The sequence below is a fragment of the Hypomesus nipponensis genome, chromosome 3 (genome assembly GCF_054491055.1).
Source record: "Hypomesus nipponensis isolate SF chromosome 3, ASM5449105v1, whole genome shotgun sequence".
NCBI classification, from domain to species: domain Eukaryota; kingdom Metazoa; phylum Chordata; class Actinopteri; order Osmeriformes; family Osmeridae; genus Hypomesus; species Hypomesus nipponensis.
Genome location: NC_140363.1, coordinates 6934434 through 6951641, shown reverse-complemented (window position 1 = coordinate 6951641; position 17208 = coordinate 6934434). Strand labels below are relative to the sequence as shown.

At 40.7% G+C, this 17208-nt stretch overlaps 1 protein-coding gene across 1 annotated transcript; it reads right to left on the bottom strand.

Annotated features, from left to right (window-relative positions):
- Window positions 1–3240: 3240 nt before the first annotated feature.
- Window positions 3241–5945, bottom strand: lingo2b (leucine rich repeat and Ig domain containing 2b). The gene has a single exon (XM_084683229.1). The coding sequence runs from the start codon at window positions 5905–5907 to the stop codon at window positions 4069–4071; it is 1839 nt and encodes a 612-aa protein (XP_084539355.1). The 5' UTR covers window positions 5908–5945; the 3' UTR covers window positions 3241–4068.
- Window positions 5946–17208: the final 11263 nt, after the last annotated feature.

Here is a 17208-nt window from a genome sequence, read left to right as displayed (position 1 = left end):
TGTAGGCCTACTGGTCTCAACAATAACCCAAAGCCTTCTGCATGATTTCAAATGGGGCACAAGTTGAGAAAAAAGAACAACATTGGCTGGTGTGTTTCCTTTAAACTTCAGCAAATCTAGGGTTAATGTTAAAATAATAGATCATATCACTTTTTATTTCTGCCTGTAATTGTATCGGGCTCCAGGGTCATCTTTCATTACCTATAATTAGCACTCTAGACACCTTAAGTGCTAAGATAACATCTTCATCTGCTAAAGGGCAAGCCGTGTCTAATTTTTTGACTATTGTCTGGCATGCAAGGTTTACTAAATAGAAGAGGAGGGGCAGTATTCTTGTTTGTGTTTAAAAAGTATAGCATTGATCATTGCCAGGTTTCCATTCCCAAAATGTTGTCTTCATTACTTGCATGGAAAAAATTTGCAGATGAACAAAGGTGCCTGTGTTTTGCCTAATCTAAAAATCATAAACAAGCAGCAAATTATTTTTTGTCACATCCAAATACATTACTGTTTACTCATACTCAAAACATTTTAAGGCTTAAGGTTAATCAAACCTTAGTTTAGCTTTTCCGCTCCCTTAATTAAATATCTGCAGAAAAGGACGTCGCAGAAAGTCATGACTCATTAATTAATGATTCATAGTCATTCATATCACTCTGAGACTAACTGCAGTGCAGCAATATAGAATGTAATTCATTATCATCACTATGTTAATTCTATCTTCATCTACATCTCTCTCACCCTTTGTCCTTAAGAATTTAATATACATTTTCCAGTATTTAAGAAACTTGCACTGTGAAGTTGAGCTAAATAGAGACACATTGTTCAGCTTCCTAAGGGCTTTAATATTCACACACTACTGGGATATGCTTGTTTCAAAGCCCAGAGGACATCCTCAATGTGATTGTAGTTCTCTTCAGCCCAGTGAATATCACACCCCTTGCCTCAGGCTACCTCTGCTGTCTCTCTCTACATCTAACACTGAGGGGTTCTTACAGTCTCACAGCCCAAGGTAATTAGAAAAAGAATCTTGCTTTTAACATGCACAAGAAGAGAGTTAAGACGTTTTTGGAATGACGTCACGCTAGTCCTCTATGCCTCAAGTGCTTTTTCAGCTCGTGTGTTAATCCACATTCTTATTAACAACAGCGCTGACTGGCAATGTGATATACAATGTTTTTTTCATTGTTATTGCTTTCATCTTTCACAGTGTGCATCTTGCTGACACTTGCCACAAGCCGTGTTTTAATGGTGGTAGTTGAACTAAGATGAAGGGTGGGAGTTTATAGGAGTGCACGAACACGTATGCAGCTCAGGGTAAGCTCAGAGGGCTCATTACATGTCGAGTTATGGACATCATACTGTGTTATAGCGTACATCATTAGTGATGGCGACAGTGATATTGTCCATCTTCTTCTGTGTGGAAGTGCCTTAAGACCTTCCAAAGACAAGGTTCTGAATCTTTCCTCTCATGTCTTTCCAGAATATCCAATTTAATTACAGGCGTTAAATGAAACTATATACTGACGTTTTCCTCTCCAGATCACTAAGCACAGGTTTCTTAAGGTCTTAAATAAATAACATTTAGGCACTAGCAGTAGTCTCAAACATTTCAGCACTGACTGGCAAACTCTTCATCAGAAGGAAATATGGCCCATATCCAAGGGATGTTCTCTCTCTGTTGGACACTAAAGATTGATTTTATTTTGACCATTTATGGTCAAAGCCAGTTTAGGAAGGGGACTTGGGTTGAATGCTTTAGGCAACAGATGTTACATGCTTTCACGGACACACATGCTCATCACGAGTTGCCATGTACCTGTATATTGTGCTATTGACTCCATTCTCCCCAATCCCTTGCTCTTGCATACAGTCTGCCTGTATCATCCCCAAATATCGAATGCTATGCAATGCAAAACTGTGTGGCTTCACTGGATTTTTACTAATGCAATTTTCTAAAATCTTTTGGATACGTCTTCTCCAACCATGGTTTGCTTTTGTTCTTTATTACTGTCTCTGAAGGAGGGGATCCCTCACTGATTTGTTTCGTCCGAGATTCTTAGGGAGTTGTTCCTTGTCTTTAGAGACGGTTTAGGTCGGTTGTCAGTACTGATCTGGGTGCCTCTGTGAGGCCTTGTGACATCCAGGTGGTTTCCACCATCCACCATTTCCTATCCATCTTTCTTTAGTTTAGATTTACATTTGACGCTACCTGCCTTGTTAATGTATGCACTTATGCCATGCTACTGCAGTTGCTTCAATGCAGGGATTTCAGACATGTTTCTGTAGTGTAAGAAAAGGTCAATAAAATAGGTGTGGTGAACGTTTTAGAATTAGTGTAGGAAAACATCTTGTTTCTGTAGATGTTTTGATGGGCAGCATCACAGGTGCAATGTATACATTTTGTTTCTGTATTTGTGTGAAATTGCTTAAAAATGATTAAACTTAATGAAGGGTTGAAAATATATGTTTACTTGTAATAATATCCTGTCGTTTCTGTATGAATATTGAACAGGTAATCATCATTATATGATTATAATTATTATAATTAATAAGTTATATAATAAAGTTTGCTGTAACAATCTGAATTGTTGGTTTCATTTTGAATAATGGTGAGGTAAGACATTATGATCACAGAATGTATAACCAAGTAACAAGACAGACCATTTTTCATCTTGCAATATGTTAACAATATTGACAGTGTTGATTAGCATTATACTATATACTCACAATTTATTGTCTTTTTGAAAATATACCCATAGATTTATTTTAAGAAAACATGTATACAACCTGTAATTTGTATCACAACTTTATCACACATGTTGACATCCACTTCCCTGCACTACAAATAATTGCCTTCATTTGATTCCTTAATTTTTTTTCTTTAACAACGAAAAGTATTCAACACAATGTTCCAATGCATCCCTTTAAATACCCAGAATCCCTTATTGTCTTGGGTGAGCATCTGGACATACCAGCTTGAGATGCTGGGTTCAAAATAAAATGACAGAGGGGAGAAAGCCTACACATAACTCAACACATAAGCTTATATTTCTCTTGTTCCAAAGAGGAAATTGGCTAGTAAATCTTTACCATTGTGTCTAGCCACTGACAAAATAATTTTATGTTACATCAAGGGATTTTCTGGCAGGAAAATCTGCCCATGATTGATCATTTAATCAAAAATGGGTTTAACATAAATCCTTTATTGTCTCAATCTTTTCCAAAGTAATGCCAACATTTTGGATGCGACTGTTTCTTCAGCAAGAGGATAGCCTTGTGTTTCTGGGAAACCTTGCTCTCTGGTGTTTTTACCTTCACTATGTAAACGTTCCTTGAGTTGGCCAAGAGTCACTACTTATCTAATCTTAGGATCATTCAAAGGGTAGTGATAACTTAGTTGGGGGAGAGAATAGTTATACAGAAGGTCTCTTCAACACTGTTATAAGAGATTTGCATTTTCTTACAAACATATATAATACTCCATTTTACTCAACAGACAATACTGTTGTTACAATGACTACAAATACAAAGACTTGTAAAATGACTAGTCCCTATTATCCTTTATGATTGCCCCTTTCCTACAACAAAGGCAACACACACACACACACACACACATTCCATTCTGCTGCTCAGATGGTTATTCCACACAACTGAGTTCTGGCATGGAGTAGTGACGATTGTTCCACTGTCACCTTAGCTTCTATCTGTCACTTACCGAGACCTCCTGCCTCACCTTGATGCGAAGGTAAGTCAGCAGCATAATCACTTAACATCATCAACTGTAACACATGCCCCGCATAGCATTCTCATATTGATATGTCAGTTGGTTATAGTACTATATCCAGTTTGTATGATAACATCATTTATATAAACACATCCACAGTATCATAGATCACGTTATATTCACATGTCCACTGTGTCAAAACACCACCACCATTATCCACTATATCGGTACATCACTTTCAGTTTCACAAATCCACTGTGTCATACTGGGAAATTAATTCTATTGATATGTGCACTGGGATCTTCTATCACTGCCATATGAATTGACCCCATGATGTGAAGTCAAATCATTTTCATGTTTACCCTCCTTGGTCCACTCGTTTCGGTCGCCTCAGCAGCTGCTCCGTTTGATTTGCGCGGAACATATTCAATGTCAAAGTTGCTCTTGTGCCGACCTTTACCACGGCTCCAGGCAAAAAGGAGCAGGAAGCAGAAGATGACCACACCCAAGAAAGAAAGGCAGCCCATCGCTGTAGATATAATGATGGTCTTCAGGTCTATGGGAACCGTCATATTATACAAGACAGTTCCGTTACTCCAAGTACTGTTGGAGTCTGTGAGATAGTTGGAGCTTCGATTCGTGTAGAGTGACCTGTCACTAATACCCAGGCTTTTCACTGCCAGTGAGGCTGACAGAGTGGCATTGCCCGCCGCATTGCTGGCAATGCATAGATAAACGCCACTGTCGTGCAGCTCCGCCATTTTGATTTCCAGGGTTCCATCCGCCAGAACCTTCACTCTGCCGGTGTTCCTGGCTGTGACAAAACGTCTGTGAGGAGTCACCCAGGCCACAGAGGGCTGTGGTGCCCCCTCAGAGAAGCAGGTTAGATGGACGGGCTGCCCCTCGTCAGCAAGCAGAAGCTGAGTGGTGTTGGGCCCAATCCTGGGCTTTGTGCAGGTAACATATTGTGAAATGAGAGGCTCCTTAAGATCCCTCAGGGGTTTCCCGCGGAGGTGCTCAGGGGCACTGCATTCGGGCTGGACACCCCCAAGCTGCAGCAAGGGTGGCTTTTGTTCGTTCAGTAACCACAGGAGACGGCAGTCGCACACCAGCGGGTTGCTCCCCAGATTTAGCATCCGCAGATTTTCGGGCGAACCCAACACACTCTTCTCAAAAGAATCCAGCTGGTTTTGCGACATGTCTAGTACCCGCAGAGCACTGAGACCCAGAAAGGCCATGGGATCGATGTAGGCCAGCTGGGCTCCCCGCAGATACAACTCCTGCAATCGCGGAAGCTGGCCAAGTTCCCCGTACTGAATGTATTGGATGCGACAGTACGATAGGTTGAGGTGTGTGAGGTAGGGAAGGTTGCGCAGCGCGGGACCAGGGAAGGCAGACAGGTTGGTGTGGGTGATGAACAAAGTGGTGAGGTTGAGGCCATGCAGCGTGAGAGGCGGAATGGTATCCAACCATTGCCAGTGGCTGATTTCCAGGTGGCGTAGCCGCACAAGCCTCTTGAAGGAGTACGGTTTGAAGACACCAATGCTGAGATGGCACATGCGGAGCTCCACCAGGTTGTGAAGGTGCGTGAGAGCGTCAGTGGGCACCACGGTTAAGTTGGAACGCTCCAGCGTCAGGCTTCGCAGTCCCAGAAGACCATTGAAGGCACGCTGGGAGATAAAGACGAGCTCATTGTCGCCCACTTCTAGGGAGGTTAGCTGACGCAGATCCTGGAAGCCGTGGTCCAGCAGAACCACCAGGCGGTTGTGACTGAGGTCAAGAGTGGTGAGATTCCCCAGGCCTGAGAGCACTCCAGGGGGGACGAGTGTCAGGAGGTTGCTGCGGAGGGTAAGTGAGCGCAGACACGTTTGCCAGCGGAAAGAACCGGGCTCCACCACACTGATGAGATTGTCACTAAGGTTCAGTTCCTCCAGGTGAAGGAAAGACGAGAAGTTGTCTGGAGTTATGATCCGCAGCTTATTCTTGCTTAAGTCCAGGACACGGGTTTCAATAGGGATGCCTTCAGGGATGGTGGGCAGGCGCTTGCGGTGGCAGCTGACAGACTTGGTCTGTGGGGAGCAGTCACAGCGGGCAGGGCAACCCAGGGCGGAGCGGGCCAGCAAAAGGGCCAGAGCCCCACCCAGAAGAAGATGGCAGCAGTACAGGGCTAAGCGTTGCATGACTTTTTACCCACGATGCCCTCCGTCACAACACAACTTCTTACTTGTCCAGAGATCCATCACGGTAGAACACTAAAAAGAGATAAGACAAACCAAGAGATATTTGTGAAAAAGCACATATTGCCTGTTCAATTAGCACAATGTTTTCTACGTATCTTGGCTATAAAAAATGCTCATTCCCTTGATGCTTCTCAAACTTTCCAAATCATTCACCTATTCATCCTCTGATTTCCCCCCTTAATCAATCCTCCATTTTCTCAAACTTCAATAGTCTTCTTCTGCAATGACTGGCGAATGCCTGGAAATGTAAATATAATTAAATTACATTATTGCATAATTGCATGTAATAGAATAGCTTGATTTTAGAAGCTATGAAATGTGAAAACTCATCATTATCATCTCAAGTGGAAGAGCAATGGGGTGTTTTGAGGGTAATCGAAAAAGAGGTTCCGTGCTAGAAGAATAGACCATAATTCCAGCAAGGTGAAAAGAAAAGGAGGTTGTATTCCCTCGGGATATGTAAAACAAAGTCAGTAAACAGGGGGAGTGACTAGGTAGACAGGGAAGGAAAAGGATGGTTATTGAACCACGGGATCCTGTTACCCTGAAAACCACGCCTTGCACACAGAATGGATGGAAGTACCCCTAAAGGCAACAGGTCGTTAATTGGCTTAGATGATTCAAATGAGTAGATAAAACATAGTCCTTGATAGGCTAGTCACTTTAACATCTATACATTATTTGGATCATGCCACCACACTTAACTACACTTAATTTGAAACATACCTAAGAAAAAAACATAGTTGATGCTAAATTAGCATGTTATTGGGTGGCTGCCGAGCACTCGCTGCAGCAACTGGTGGACTGGTTGTAATAGACATTGTTATCCATTGAAATAACTGCAAAATCCTGCCAATTTAAGCAGATGATTTGTACACGGATACAAATATATGCCTTACTCCGCTGCTATGGTGAGTGATACATTTACTAAATAGATGCAGCCAACAGACATGCAAATGCACACACATGCTCGTACACACACACACACACACACACAGCACTCACCCCACTGAGTCTGAGAGACTCCCGAGCTTTACTCTGCGCATCTTCTCCACCATCTCTCTCTCTCTTTCTCTCTCGACTATTCTATTGCTCTCTTATCTCCCCGTTCTCCTTCTCACACATCTTCTTCACTCCTCTTCTCTAGTCGTCATTGGCTCGGCAGAAGCCCCTTTCGCTCCATGCTCTATTCCCTGCAGGCTGTGTTTTTATCGATCGAGACACAGACACATCAGATGCCTGGAATGTAGCCTTTTACAAAGAGCAGGCAGTTGCCACAGCAACCACAAACCCTCCCTCCCATCCGCTCTATGTGGTCTGCCAATCAAATTAATGAAAAAGAGAAAAAAGGGAGAGGAGGGCCACGTGTTTAATATTCTCTTGGTCTACACACGTAGCAAAAAAGACGAATTGAATATATTTGGGATTTCTACCTTCATTAGTGTACAGGCATTTAGAGTGTCTCGAAACTGTCAAGTCTGCCTGGTTCCCTGTTCATCAATTGCTGTTAAGTATCTCTGTCTGCCTATATGTCTTTTCTCATTTTTCTCATCACCCACACAGCTTACTAGCCTATGTGTCTGATTGTAATGATGACGCTGGAATACTTTTACAATAATAAATAATACATTTTTGAGGCTGTGTGTCTTTTTTGTGATCTGTCTAGTGACCTATGCATGTTTGTAAAGCTTTCTCTTGGAAATTGTTTTGGATAAAAGTGTCTGCTAAATGAATACCTGTCTACCTGTCCACTGTAGTTCATTTACATTTAGTAGACGCTCTAATCCAGTGCGATTTACAGCAAGTAGAGGGACATTCTCCCCAAGGCAAGTATGGTGAAGTGCCTTGCCCAAGGACACAATGTCATTTGGCATGGCAGGGAATCGATCCGGCAACCTTCTGAGTACAAGCCCAACTCCCTCACCGCTCAGCCATCTTGGTCATTGGTCATTCGGTTAATACATATGTCGGTCAATCAGGCCTCTCTTTAGCACTGTATGACAATCTGCTTGCTCGGGTGTACTCTGGTTTAGAGCATCTGGTAACCGTTATTGAGCCCATGGAGCTCAGTCAAACTCATAATCTCTTGGGGCTAATGTAATTGTTGGGATGTGGGCAACATAGAATCCCAAAGAATGCAAGCTTAGAATGAAAGGGGCGAAGGGTCATTTGGATGGGCAGCCTACAGGGATAGCTTTGGGGGATTATGTTAAGAATTGGATTAGGTGGAGCGAAACTGTAGAAAATCTCACGGGTGAATGAAAGCCTAAAGGAGATGCATGAGTCACTGTGAAAACGAGAGGAAGTAACAGAGAGAGATGGAGGAAGAGAGACCAAGAGTAAAATACTAGATAAACTGGAAAGCCTGTTATACACTAGTTATGGCTTTTTTTGCCTGCTGAGTTTTCTGGAACCTCAAATGCTCTAATACAATTCTTTACAATATCATGAAACATTCATCATAAGGTGTCTATAAGGAACTTGCATGCATGATTAGATTAAAGTGTATATTGTTCTTTCACATACAAAACATAAATTAAGCAGCTATTTAAACTCAAAGCAATGTCAGCTTTGTACTTGTTATCTTTACCCCTAATTTACAGAATTTATAAATTCACATCCACTCCCTTTAAAATTCTGTTAAAATGGAAATAATTACTGTCTTTGTTTCCTAAGCAGGGATAGGAATTCCCAACACAAACAAAATTGAAGACTTAGACACCAATTGTCTCATTAAAATACATTTTTTAAATTGCTGTTGTAAATTGATTTCAATATAAAAAAAATGTTATCACAATTGTTGGTGTCGATGCAACTTGTGTCACTATTCACTTTGCCCAAGAATATGGATTAAACCTGTGCTCCAAGAGTAGCTGTACCTGCAAGTCAAGGGAACGCTAGTTTGAATAATTAACATTATATTTGAATTTATATTTCATCATTCACTAGTACTTAGTTTTATGTCTACATCATTACACCAATGGCTCATCCAAAAAAAGTGACATTCAAATGTAGAAGTAGATGTAGAAAGTTCTGCAGAAAACAAGGGTTAGAAGTGCATCAGTATAACAGTTTTTCAGTGAGCATTCATATTGGCCACAACCATGCCCCAGTGCTTCCCCGGTGTTTTCCCTGTGTTCCCTGTCAATCTCTGTGTGCATGTGGTGTGGGCGTGTCTGTCTCTGCCACTCACTCCTGGTTCCTAGCAACAACACACCTGTGTCTCACATGTACTCACACAGCTGTCGTCCATTGTCATCCTCCTCCCATGTGTATGTATAACAATTTCCCTAAAGTGATTTATAAACACTATCATAAAGTCAGCAATGTCTGTCGTGTTAACTAAAGTTCAAAAGTTCACCTTTTATGTACGTATACTACAGTATATAGCTGCATGGATAATATATGTATAATACATGAGAATTCACATACATGCATTCAGTACAGCAATGTCCTCACAACCCATAACATATTCTGCATGGTAACACACATTTGCTTGACTGACCCGAAATATAAGTAATTAGGCTATCCACGATAACAACCTGATGTAACTTTTTCTGTTGGCCTGTTGTTGTATGTACGGATGTACAGTATATGCAACTGCAACCAATCATAAAATATGTGGTTGTCACCATGACGTTGCAGTTTGTAACACTAGTAGACATAGAGTGTAGTATTGTACATGTTTAGGTGGGGCTACGAAGTTTTGTTGTGTTCCATGCTATTCTGTAAATGGGACATCTGTTGTGGGCTGTACATTGTTGATGAATAAGTATGTTATGTAGCCTATGTGTTTTTTACTGCTGTATAGCAGTTGTGCAAAACTGTAAGATTGCATTTCGAACACCAATGTACTCTCCAGCAGAGCGCAAATGTCAGTCCAGCTATCAGAAGGCTGTTGAGATTTCACAGTTGAACTGTGTGTTTCCCTGCTAATTAGTGCTTGTGCATGCTGAACTTTGCCAATTAAACAGCTCCTTTCTGCACCAGTGGACCTGTTTTCCTCTGGAGCAATGATTTGAAGAGCCATTGACAGCTTCCTTCTTGAGTAGCATGTCTTCCAAGGTCTGTTGTGGCAAACAAGATTTGTTGTTGCTATGTTGACCATAGCTTTTGAACAAGAAGGAACGACACAAGCATTTGTGGTTCATCGACTATTTAAAAGGTGGAGTAGAATCTTTCGTGGGAATCTTCCCTGTTTTTTTAAACACTAAGAGATAAAGGTGTATTTTTATTTTTTGCGGTCAATCATTCTGTAATAATGATGTGCATGACTATACTGTATTAAACATTATGCAGGACGACATATCATTTATATATATAAAAGATAATCAGCCTCTTTTAGCATGCCGTCTTATCCAAACAGCAACTAAGTAAAAAATAAAATCTTGTCTTGTTTTGATGCCTGCTGGAAAGATTGAATTACCTTTTTCCATTTCATTATCTATTTTTGCTACAGCAGGTAATCATAAAAGTTTCCATTGAATGTTGACCAGTATTATATTTTCTCACCAATCTTAGCAAGTGTTTTGTAGAATCCTGTCCCCCTCTCCATTTGCTGTTGTCTATAAATCAAGTGTAACTTAAAAGACACTTGCACATATTATTGCTCTCTAACTTTAGAAAATGTATCTCTCTCTCTTGCATTTTCATGGCATACACCATAATTTCTCTACAAATGTGTTTGTACCCTAACCCTGTCCAACCTTAAGCCTCGTGGAAGACAAGGAAGAAGTCCCCGTAAAACTCATTGAAATGCTTTTACAAATGGCATGGTCATCATCAATTCGTCGAAATGTCAATGTGACTGGAATGCAGTATTATAACTCATAATGGAGTTTATTTCAATGTCTACTTGAAAATAAAATGATGATCATGATATGTTTCTAAGAATAATTAGTTAATGATTTGTGAATGTATCATTATGTTATGACTTTACCTGGTGAGGCACGTGAATATTAACAAAATGCCTTGTTATTGGGTATTGACGCTTGACAGGCCACACACCCTCCACACCTGAGTTCTGTGGAACAGATCCATAGTGACTAGAGAGCGGATGGGTGAATTGCGCTGCACACAAATATAAGCTATGTGGAAGTTGAAATCCGTGGATTTCACCTATTGTGGTAATAAACACATGAACTAATGGTATGAGTTAACATGGTTAACTAACGGTATTAGTTCACAAAGTAGCCTGATATCAATAGGAATTGATCCGTGATGGCGGATTTAATTAATAGTAAACCATGTGTGACTGAACCTATCTAACTATGAAGCTATGTATGAATACATAACTTAGTTCCTTCTGAATTATGTATTAGCTTATTATTAGGATATTCATGCATTAGTTGAAGCATTAATGAATGCACCATTATTGTAAAGTGTTACTTACTTTGTTCTCTTGATATCAACAATTTTATACACAAAACTCCAAGGAGACATTTGTACTGTCCTAGTGGGGGCCTGTTGCAATTATGTGGTGCCATATTGATCCAATGCATTGACTGAGTCCCAAGTTTTGAGAGTCAGCTGAGGAATCTCGGTATTTCATCAAAAATTAAAGCAGTAGAAAATATTCTAATATGTCAGAAAATATTATTAGTTTTACACCCTATATTGACAGTAATTGCTACCACGGTTAGAATGTAACATTTTTGCAGGTGCATGGTTCACTATATGAGTCGTTTTAAGAGGTGAATCTTTTACATAGGTGTAACGGGGACAAATGTCCACCATAAAAATGTGTTTGGGGGTGGGGCAGTCTGTCTGTGCGTATGTGTGTGTGCTTGTGACATCCCTCTACAGGTGTCCCTAATTGCTGGCTAATTGGGAACCCACGGGATTGGTTGTGCAGCGCATAAACACCACTGTGTCCTCCCAACGGGAGAGCTTTTCGCGAGCCGCTTTGGACGACGAAAAGATTCCGGGGCCCGCGCCGGACGACGAAAAACTAGTCTTCAACGACGAGTGGGATTCCTGGTTGGTGACAGGCCCCCTGAAGGACTCTACTACGAACCTCCACGGAGTGGGACAACAGCGACCGTTGCGATCAAGCAGAAGGACAAATACAAATACAATACAAAGGTCGGCCGGAAGCGTGCCCACGCCACCGCTGTGAAAGAACACTACTTTTTAGTGGCTAATTCTTATTTATCTTAATCTGTATTTTATGCTATTTCCATGGGGGACTGGGGGTTATGAGCCTATCGCCGTTTTGCGGCGTACAGTTATGGTGTACGATTGCGTTTTGCAGTGCTGTGGGTTTGCTGTAAAATTGCCGTGGGTTTGCTGTGAGTTGCTGTGGATTTGCTAAACCTAGCTTTTGGCACCAGGTGCGGAGCTGCAATTTGCTCGTAACTAAGTCTTCTGTTTTTAAGAACTGTATAGGCTATTTAATAAGGTGATATTTTTATAAACTGTCTCACCGTGTTGGTTGTGTGCCTCAAGGATCAGAGTTCAACCTGCTATCCGTTACATAGGCATTGTAGGCCACAACCCATTTGGGGGTCCCCGAGGGCTGACAAACTTGCATATCCGTAACATTCTCTAAGTTTGAATTGAAAGTCTCACATATAACATAGCATCAGATAGACAATGACAACAGCTTATCAAATTAGATTAGTTGGAGCAAACAAGTGTTTGTTGATCTTTAAAGTATTAACTGGGAGTGGGGCCTCCCATATTGTTCTATCCACCGCCAGCATCTTTCCTCGAGGGTTTTGGCTTTGGAAAGGAAAAATGACAAAATTCCCCATTTTGCACCTCGATGACCTTCTTCAATTAGCGATCAGTTGCTACAGTAGGATTGGTCAAGGCCATTTTGAAGAGGGGTTTTGCGAAAGGTCAATTGTATCAGTTGACAATATAGTTGACACAACTGTTCAGATAGTGTTTATGGCCACAAATAAAGACACAATCAATAGATCAATGCACTAATTCTAGAAGGATTCAGTCTCCAGTGAGGCAGCAAAAATGTGATTTTTTTTATTCGTATCTCTGTGGTTTAAATTGTCTTCCTGATGTGTACTACATCACTTAACAGCCTATTTTGTCTTCTTACTTTCTAACTGTTTGGTACTTGGATATGTGGCTATTGATGTAATTCACTATTAAGGTTTAACACTTTAAGCAGGAAGGGTGCTTTGAGGACAGTGTTCATCGTCACAACAGCTTCTGTATGTTGGCACTATCTCCTTATGGATGACTAGCCCTACTTCCTGACTCTTTATTCCTGAGGAGAGCCAGTTAACGTCCCCTTTTCTTACATCTGATGCATACCAGGGGGATTAAGCAGGGTTCTCTGGCTCTGAATGGTGTCTGAGGATTAGCACTCTCCCGTCACCAAATCATTCTGGGGGATTAGTAGTCTCTACTGTCACTCACAGAATTTGGTGCACTGTAAAAAAATAATTATATATATAATTATATATATATATATATATATATATATATATATATATATATATATATATATATATATATATATATATATATATATATATATACATACATACATACATACATACATACATACATACATACATACATACACATACATACAAGCTTTTTGTCAGTGACTTTACTTACTTCTTCTTACTAAAAAGCCTATTAAGGTTCTGTTCATCAAGCAGACATAAGAACATTAACACTGAAGAATCATAAAGCTGAGAAAGGATGCTCAAATGTAAAATAGGTTTCAGAAAAGTTCAACAATTTAAGTTTCCATATTTTGGTTTCAGTCTGTGCCCTGGGTTGCCCTGTGCTGTAAACATATCTGTTCTTCGAGGAAAAAGACAGTAGCCTATAATACAACACTTACCAATAAACTTCACTCCAACTCCTGTAGATGACTTAAAATAACACCACAAAATAACAATAAACAGTAGAACATGGGAGACTTGTAATTATGAACTAAACACAACTTGGGTGAGTAAAATGTTTTAAGGATTTGTAAGTTCTGCATTATAACACAGAAACAACAGATTGGATAGAACAGCCCCCAAACTATTTTTATTAGTCTATGAAGTCATCAGTCAGACTACTAACACCACTCAAGATGTGCAGTTCATACATTTGTCAGAATATAATGTTTTTAAATGTATTGTAATGCAAGTATGAGTTAAAACTGTACAGCATGACAGCTACTAAATTTAAATTTGGAAGGATAGTTACACACTGATACATGGGACTGGTTTGCAAATGAATCCCCCAAGTCGCTGACAAGCCGAGTGATGATGTGAAATGCTAACACTTTTCACAAGATTAGGGAAAAATCCACACACTTGCAACATTCCCTCATCAAATTGTCTCTGTCCCAACAGCAACTCTCAACTCATTTAACTCAGTGTTTATGTGAAATTCATAAATATTTATTTGGGCAGAGCTATCTTTCTAAGCAATCTTCTTATGTTCTCATTGGTTCTCTCTTGTCAAATTGTGTTTTTCCCCCCAACTTGTCTCTCATTACATGTATTCTCAGTTCTCTAAAAACCACCTTTCACTTTAGAAAACGTATTTCTACCAACATTTACATTTAGCAGACGCTCTTATCCAGAGCAACTTACAGTAAGTACAGGGACATTCCCCCGAGGCAAGTAGGGTGAAGTGCCTTGCCCAAGTACACAACGTCATTTGGCACGGCCGGGAATCAAACTGGCAACCTTCAGATTACTAGCCCGATACTTAGTTTCTTATTGTTAAACATCAAAATTAGATTTGCATTGCTATCATTCCTCTTTATTTCTTAGCATGCCTTCATTTTGCAGATAAATGAAGACAACAAATGCTACCAAACCTCAAATGAGCAATCATTAAGCCAAAACTCAAACCGATCTGTTGATACAGACAATTATTAGAGCCTTAAATGTGAAAATATACAATATGCATTGCATCTGGATATGCACTGCTCTTGATAAATTCAAACAGCATATAATGAAAAAAAGCTCACATTCATGATAGGGTATGTAAACTCTCTGGTGCAGCAAGGTGTAGCCTACTCATCCTTAATGACACTGAAGCTGTGGCTTTAGCTTTCATCTTCCGGCAAGGCCATCTGCAAGGAGTGTGCTGTTGGACAGGTCAGTCCAGGCCGTGACATCCACAGAACAGATGCAGCTGCTGTCACTCCCACGGCCGTCCCCCCCATTTGAGTTTTCATGTTTCTCCCTGCCCCAGTCCTCCCCTGTGCCTGATTACCTGGACCTGTGTCTTGTTGAGTGTGTGAGGCCTTGTCCTTAAAAGATTTATGTCAGTTTGTACATAATAAGAAATAAATAAACATTGAGGTGACATACGTTTTACTCATGCGCAGTACAGAGACGTGTTTTCAGATTTTTCCTTGTAGAAGACTTTCGGAAAATGCTTGAAAACGTGTGGACGGGAGAGTGTTTTATCATACTGATATTTGAGTTGCCCTCTGAGGTCTGAAGTCTGCTATTTTCTTCCTCCAATGACTGGACATTTGCAACAGGTTGATGGGCAACAGGGGTCTGTGTGCTCTGATCCTGAGGTTGTGTTTGACCCCGGTTTCCCCCCGATTAGTTTTCTCCTTTTATTATTTCCATTGTTAATTGTCATTAACTATAAAAACAAGCACACCTGAAGATATTAGCCAGCCGGGTAAAAGGGTCAGCAAATATATTGAGACTCAAGACTAATGGTTCTAGACAGGGGTGATGTTGAGCAACTCCATAAAGAAAAAAAGTATTAAGTCACAACCTTGTGAATTTTGAATTCTAAATCTCTGCATAGTTACTCTTCATTTTGTATAATTGGTCACTTGATTGGTTAAAGACACTAGCTTGCTCAATATGTAGTTATTCTGGTCTCAGTGGGTTCCCAATAATATGTGAGAGCAAGATATCAAATTCTTTACATTAACATGGAGCGTTAGACGATACGCCAGCAGCTTAGCTGTTACCATGGAGCGTTAGACGATACACTAGCACCTTAGCTATTACCATGGAGCGTTAGAAGATACACTAGCACCTTAGCTATTACCATGGAGCGTTAGAAGATACACTAGCACATTAGCTGTTACCATGGAGCATTGGAGGATACACCAGCACCTTAGCTGTTACCATGGAGTGTTAGATGATACACCCGTACCTTAGCTGTTACCATGGAGCATTGGAGGATACACCAGCACCTTAGCTGTTACCATGGAGTGTTAGATGATACACCCGTACCTTAGCTGTTACCATGGAGCATTAGACAATACTGTGCAACCTTTGTGGTTTCTTTGTCGCGGCCCTAGTGTTTTCAGTCTTAGAAATACATAACCCAGGTACGTTTTTATTCATTATCAAACACCTGTGGCATAGAATCTTTTTCATGGAATCTACAGGGAAACCACATTTTAAGCTGTGTTGGTCATGTGTGTTAGATTTTTTTGCAGGTTACTGATATTCTGTGGCAGCCGAATCATGAAAACTGTTGGAGAAGAAATGCAGACACCATGACGCAAGCAACAAACAGTACATAGACCAATGTGATCTAAGAATAACTACCCCCTTCCTGGTTCTGCCTCTGAGTAGTCATAATTCTTGAATTGATCCAATCTACACCTGCTCATGTCTGTGTATATAAGTAAAAGGTCTGTGTAAGGTAGACATGTATGTAAATGTAGGCCCTTTGAGGGCGTAAGTTGAATACTGTTCATATCTGCACAACAGTGCTGAATCTAGCACCCTGTTCCTATTGCAGACAGATGGGGGAACCTTGAGTTTGTTGAATCTAACGCCCACGGAAAGTACATCTGCAATGCTAATCATCCACAACTAGTGACACGACAGAGGAACCTCATCTTCCCTACAAACTACAAATACTGTCACTAATATCAATCAAACACTGGCTTAATTTAGGGCTACATTGGGTAAACTTAAAACGCTGCAACTCCCTTGCATCTATATTCCATAAACAAGAGAAGAGAGAGGGAAACATTAAACTCTGCAGGCTTTTATCACAATTCGCATCTATCTGCCACTCCCTGGGGTTCACCTCATATCCTCCTCCTCACTGTGGCGTCTATAAAGCCTCACATGCATTGTGAAATGCTTCTTTTTTAATGGATGGTTAGAGATGGACAGGCAAAAAGACAGGTGCATGAGAGGAAGAGATAACAATATCTGTCAAAAGAGAGGCAGAAAACAATATGCCCCCCCCCCCCCCCGTTTACTTCTCAGATTCCCCTTCCCCCTCTAAGGAGACAGTTCTCTCCTCTCTGCTCCTCACTGTCTCAAG

Bases quoted from the DNA above. Each gene is read 5' to 3' on its own strand.
- lingo2b (XM_084683229.1), bottom strand. From the start codon at position 5,907: ATGCAACGCTTAGCCCTGTACTGCTGCCATCTTCTTCTGGGTGGGGCT.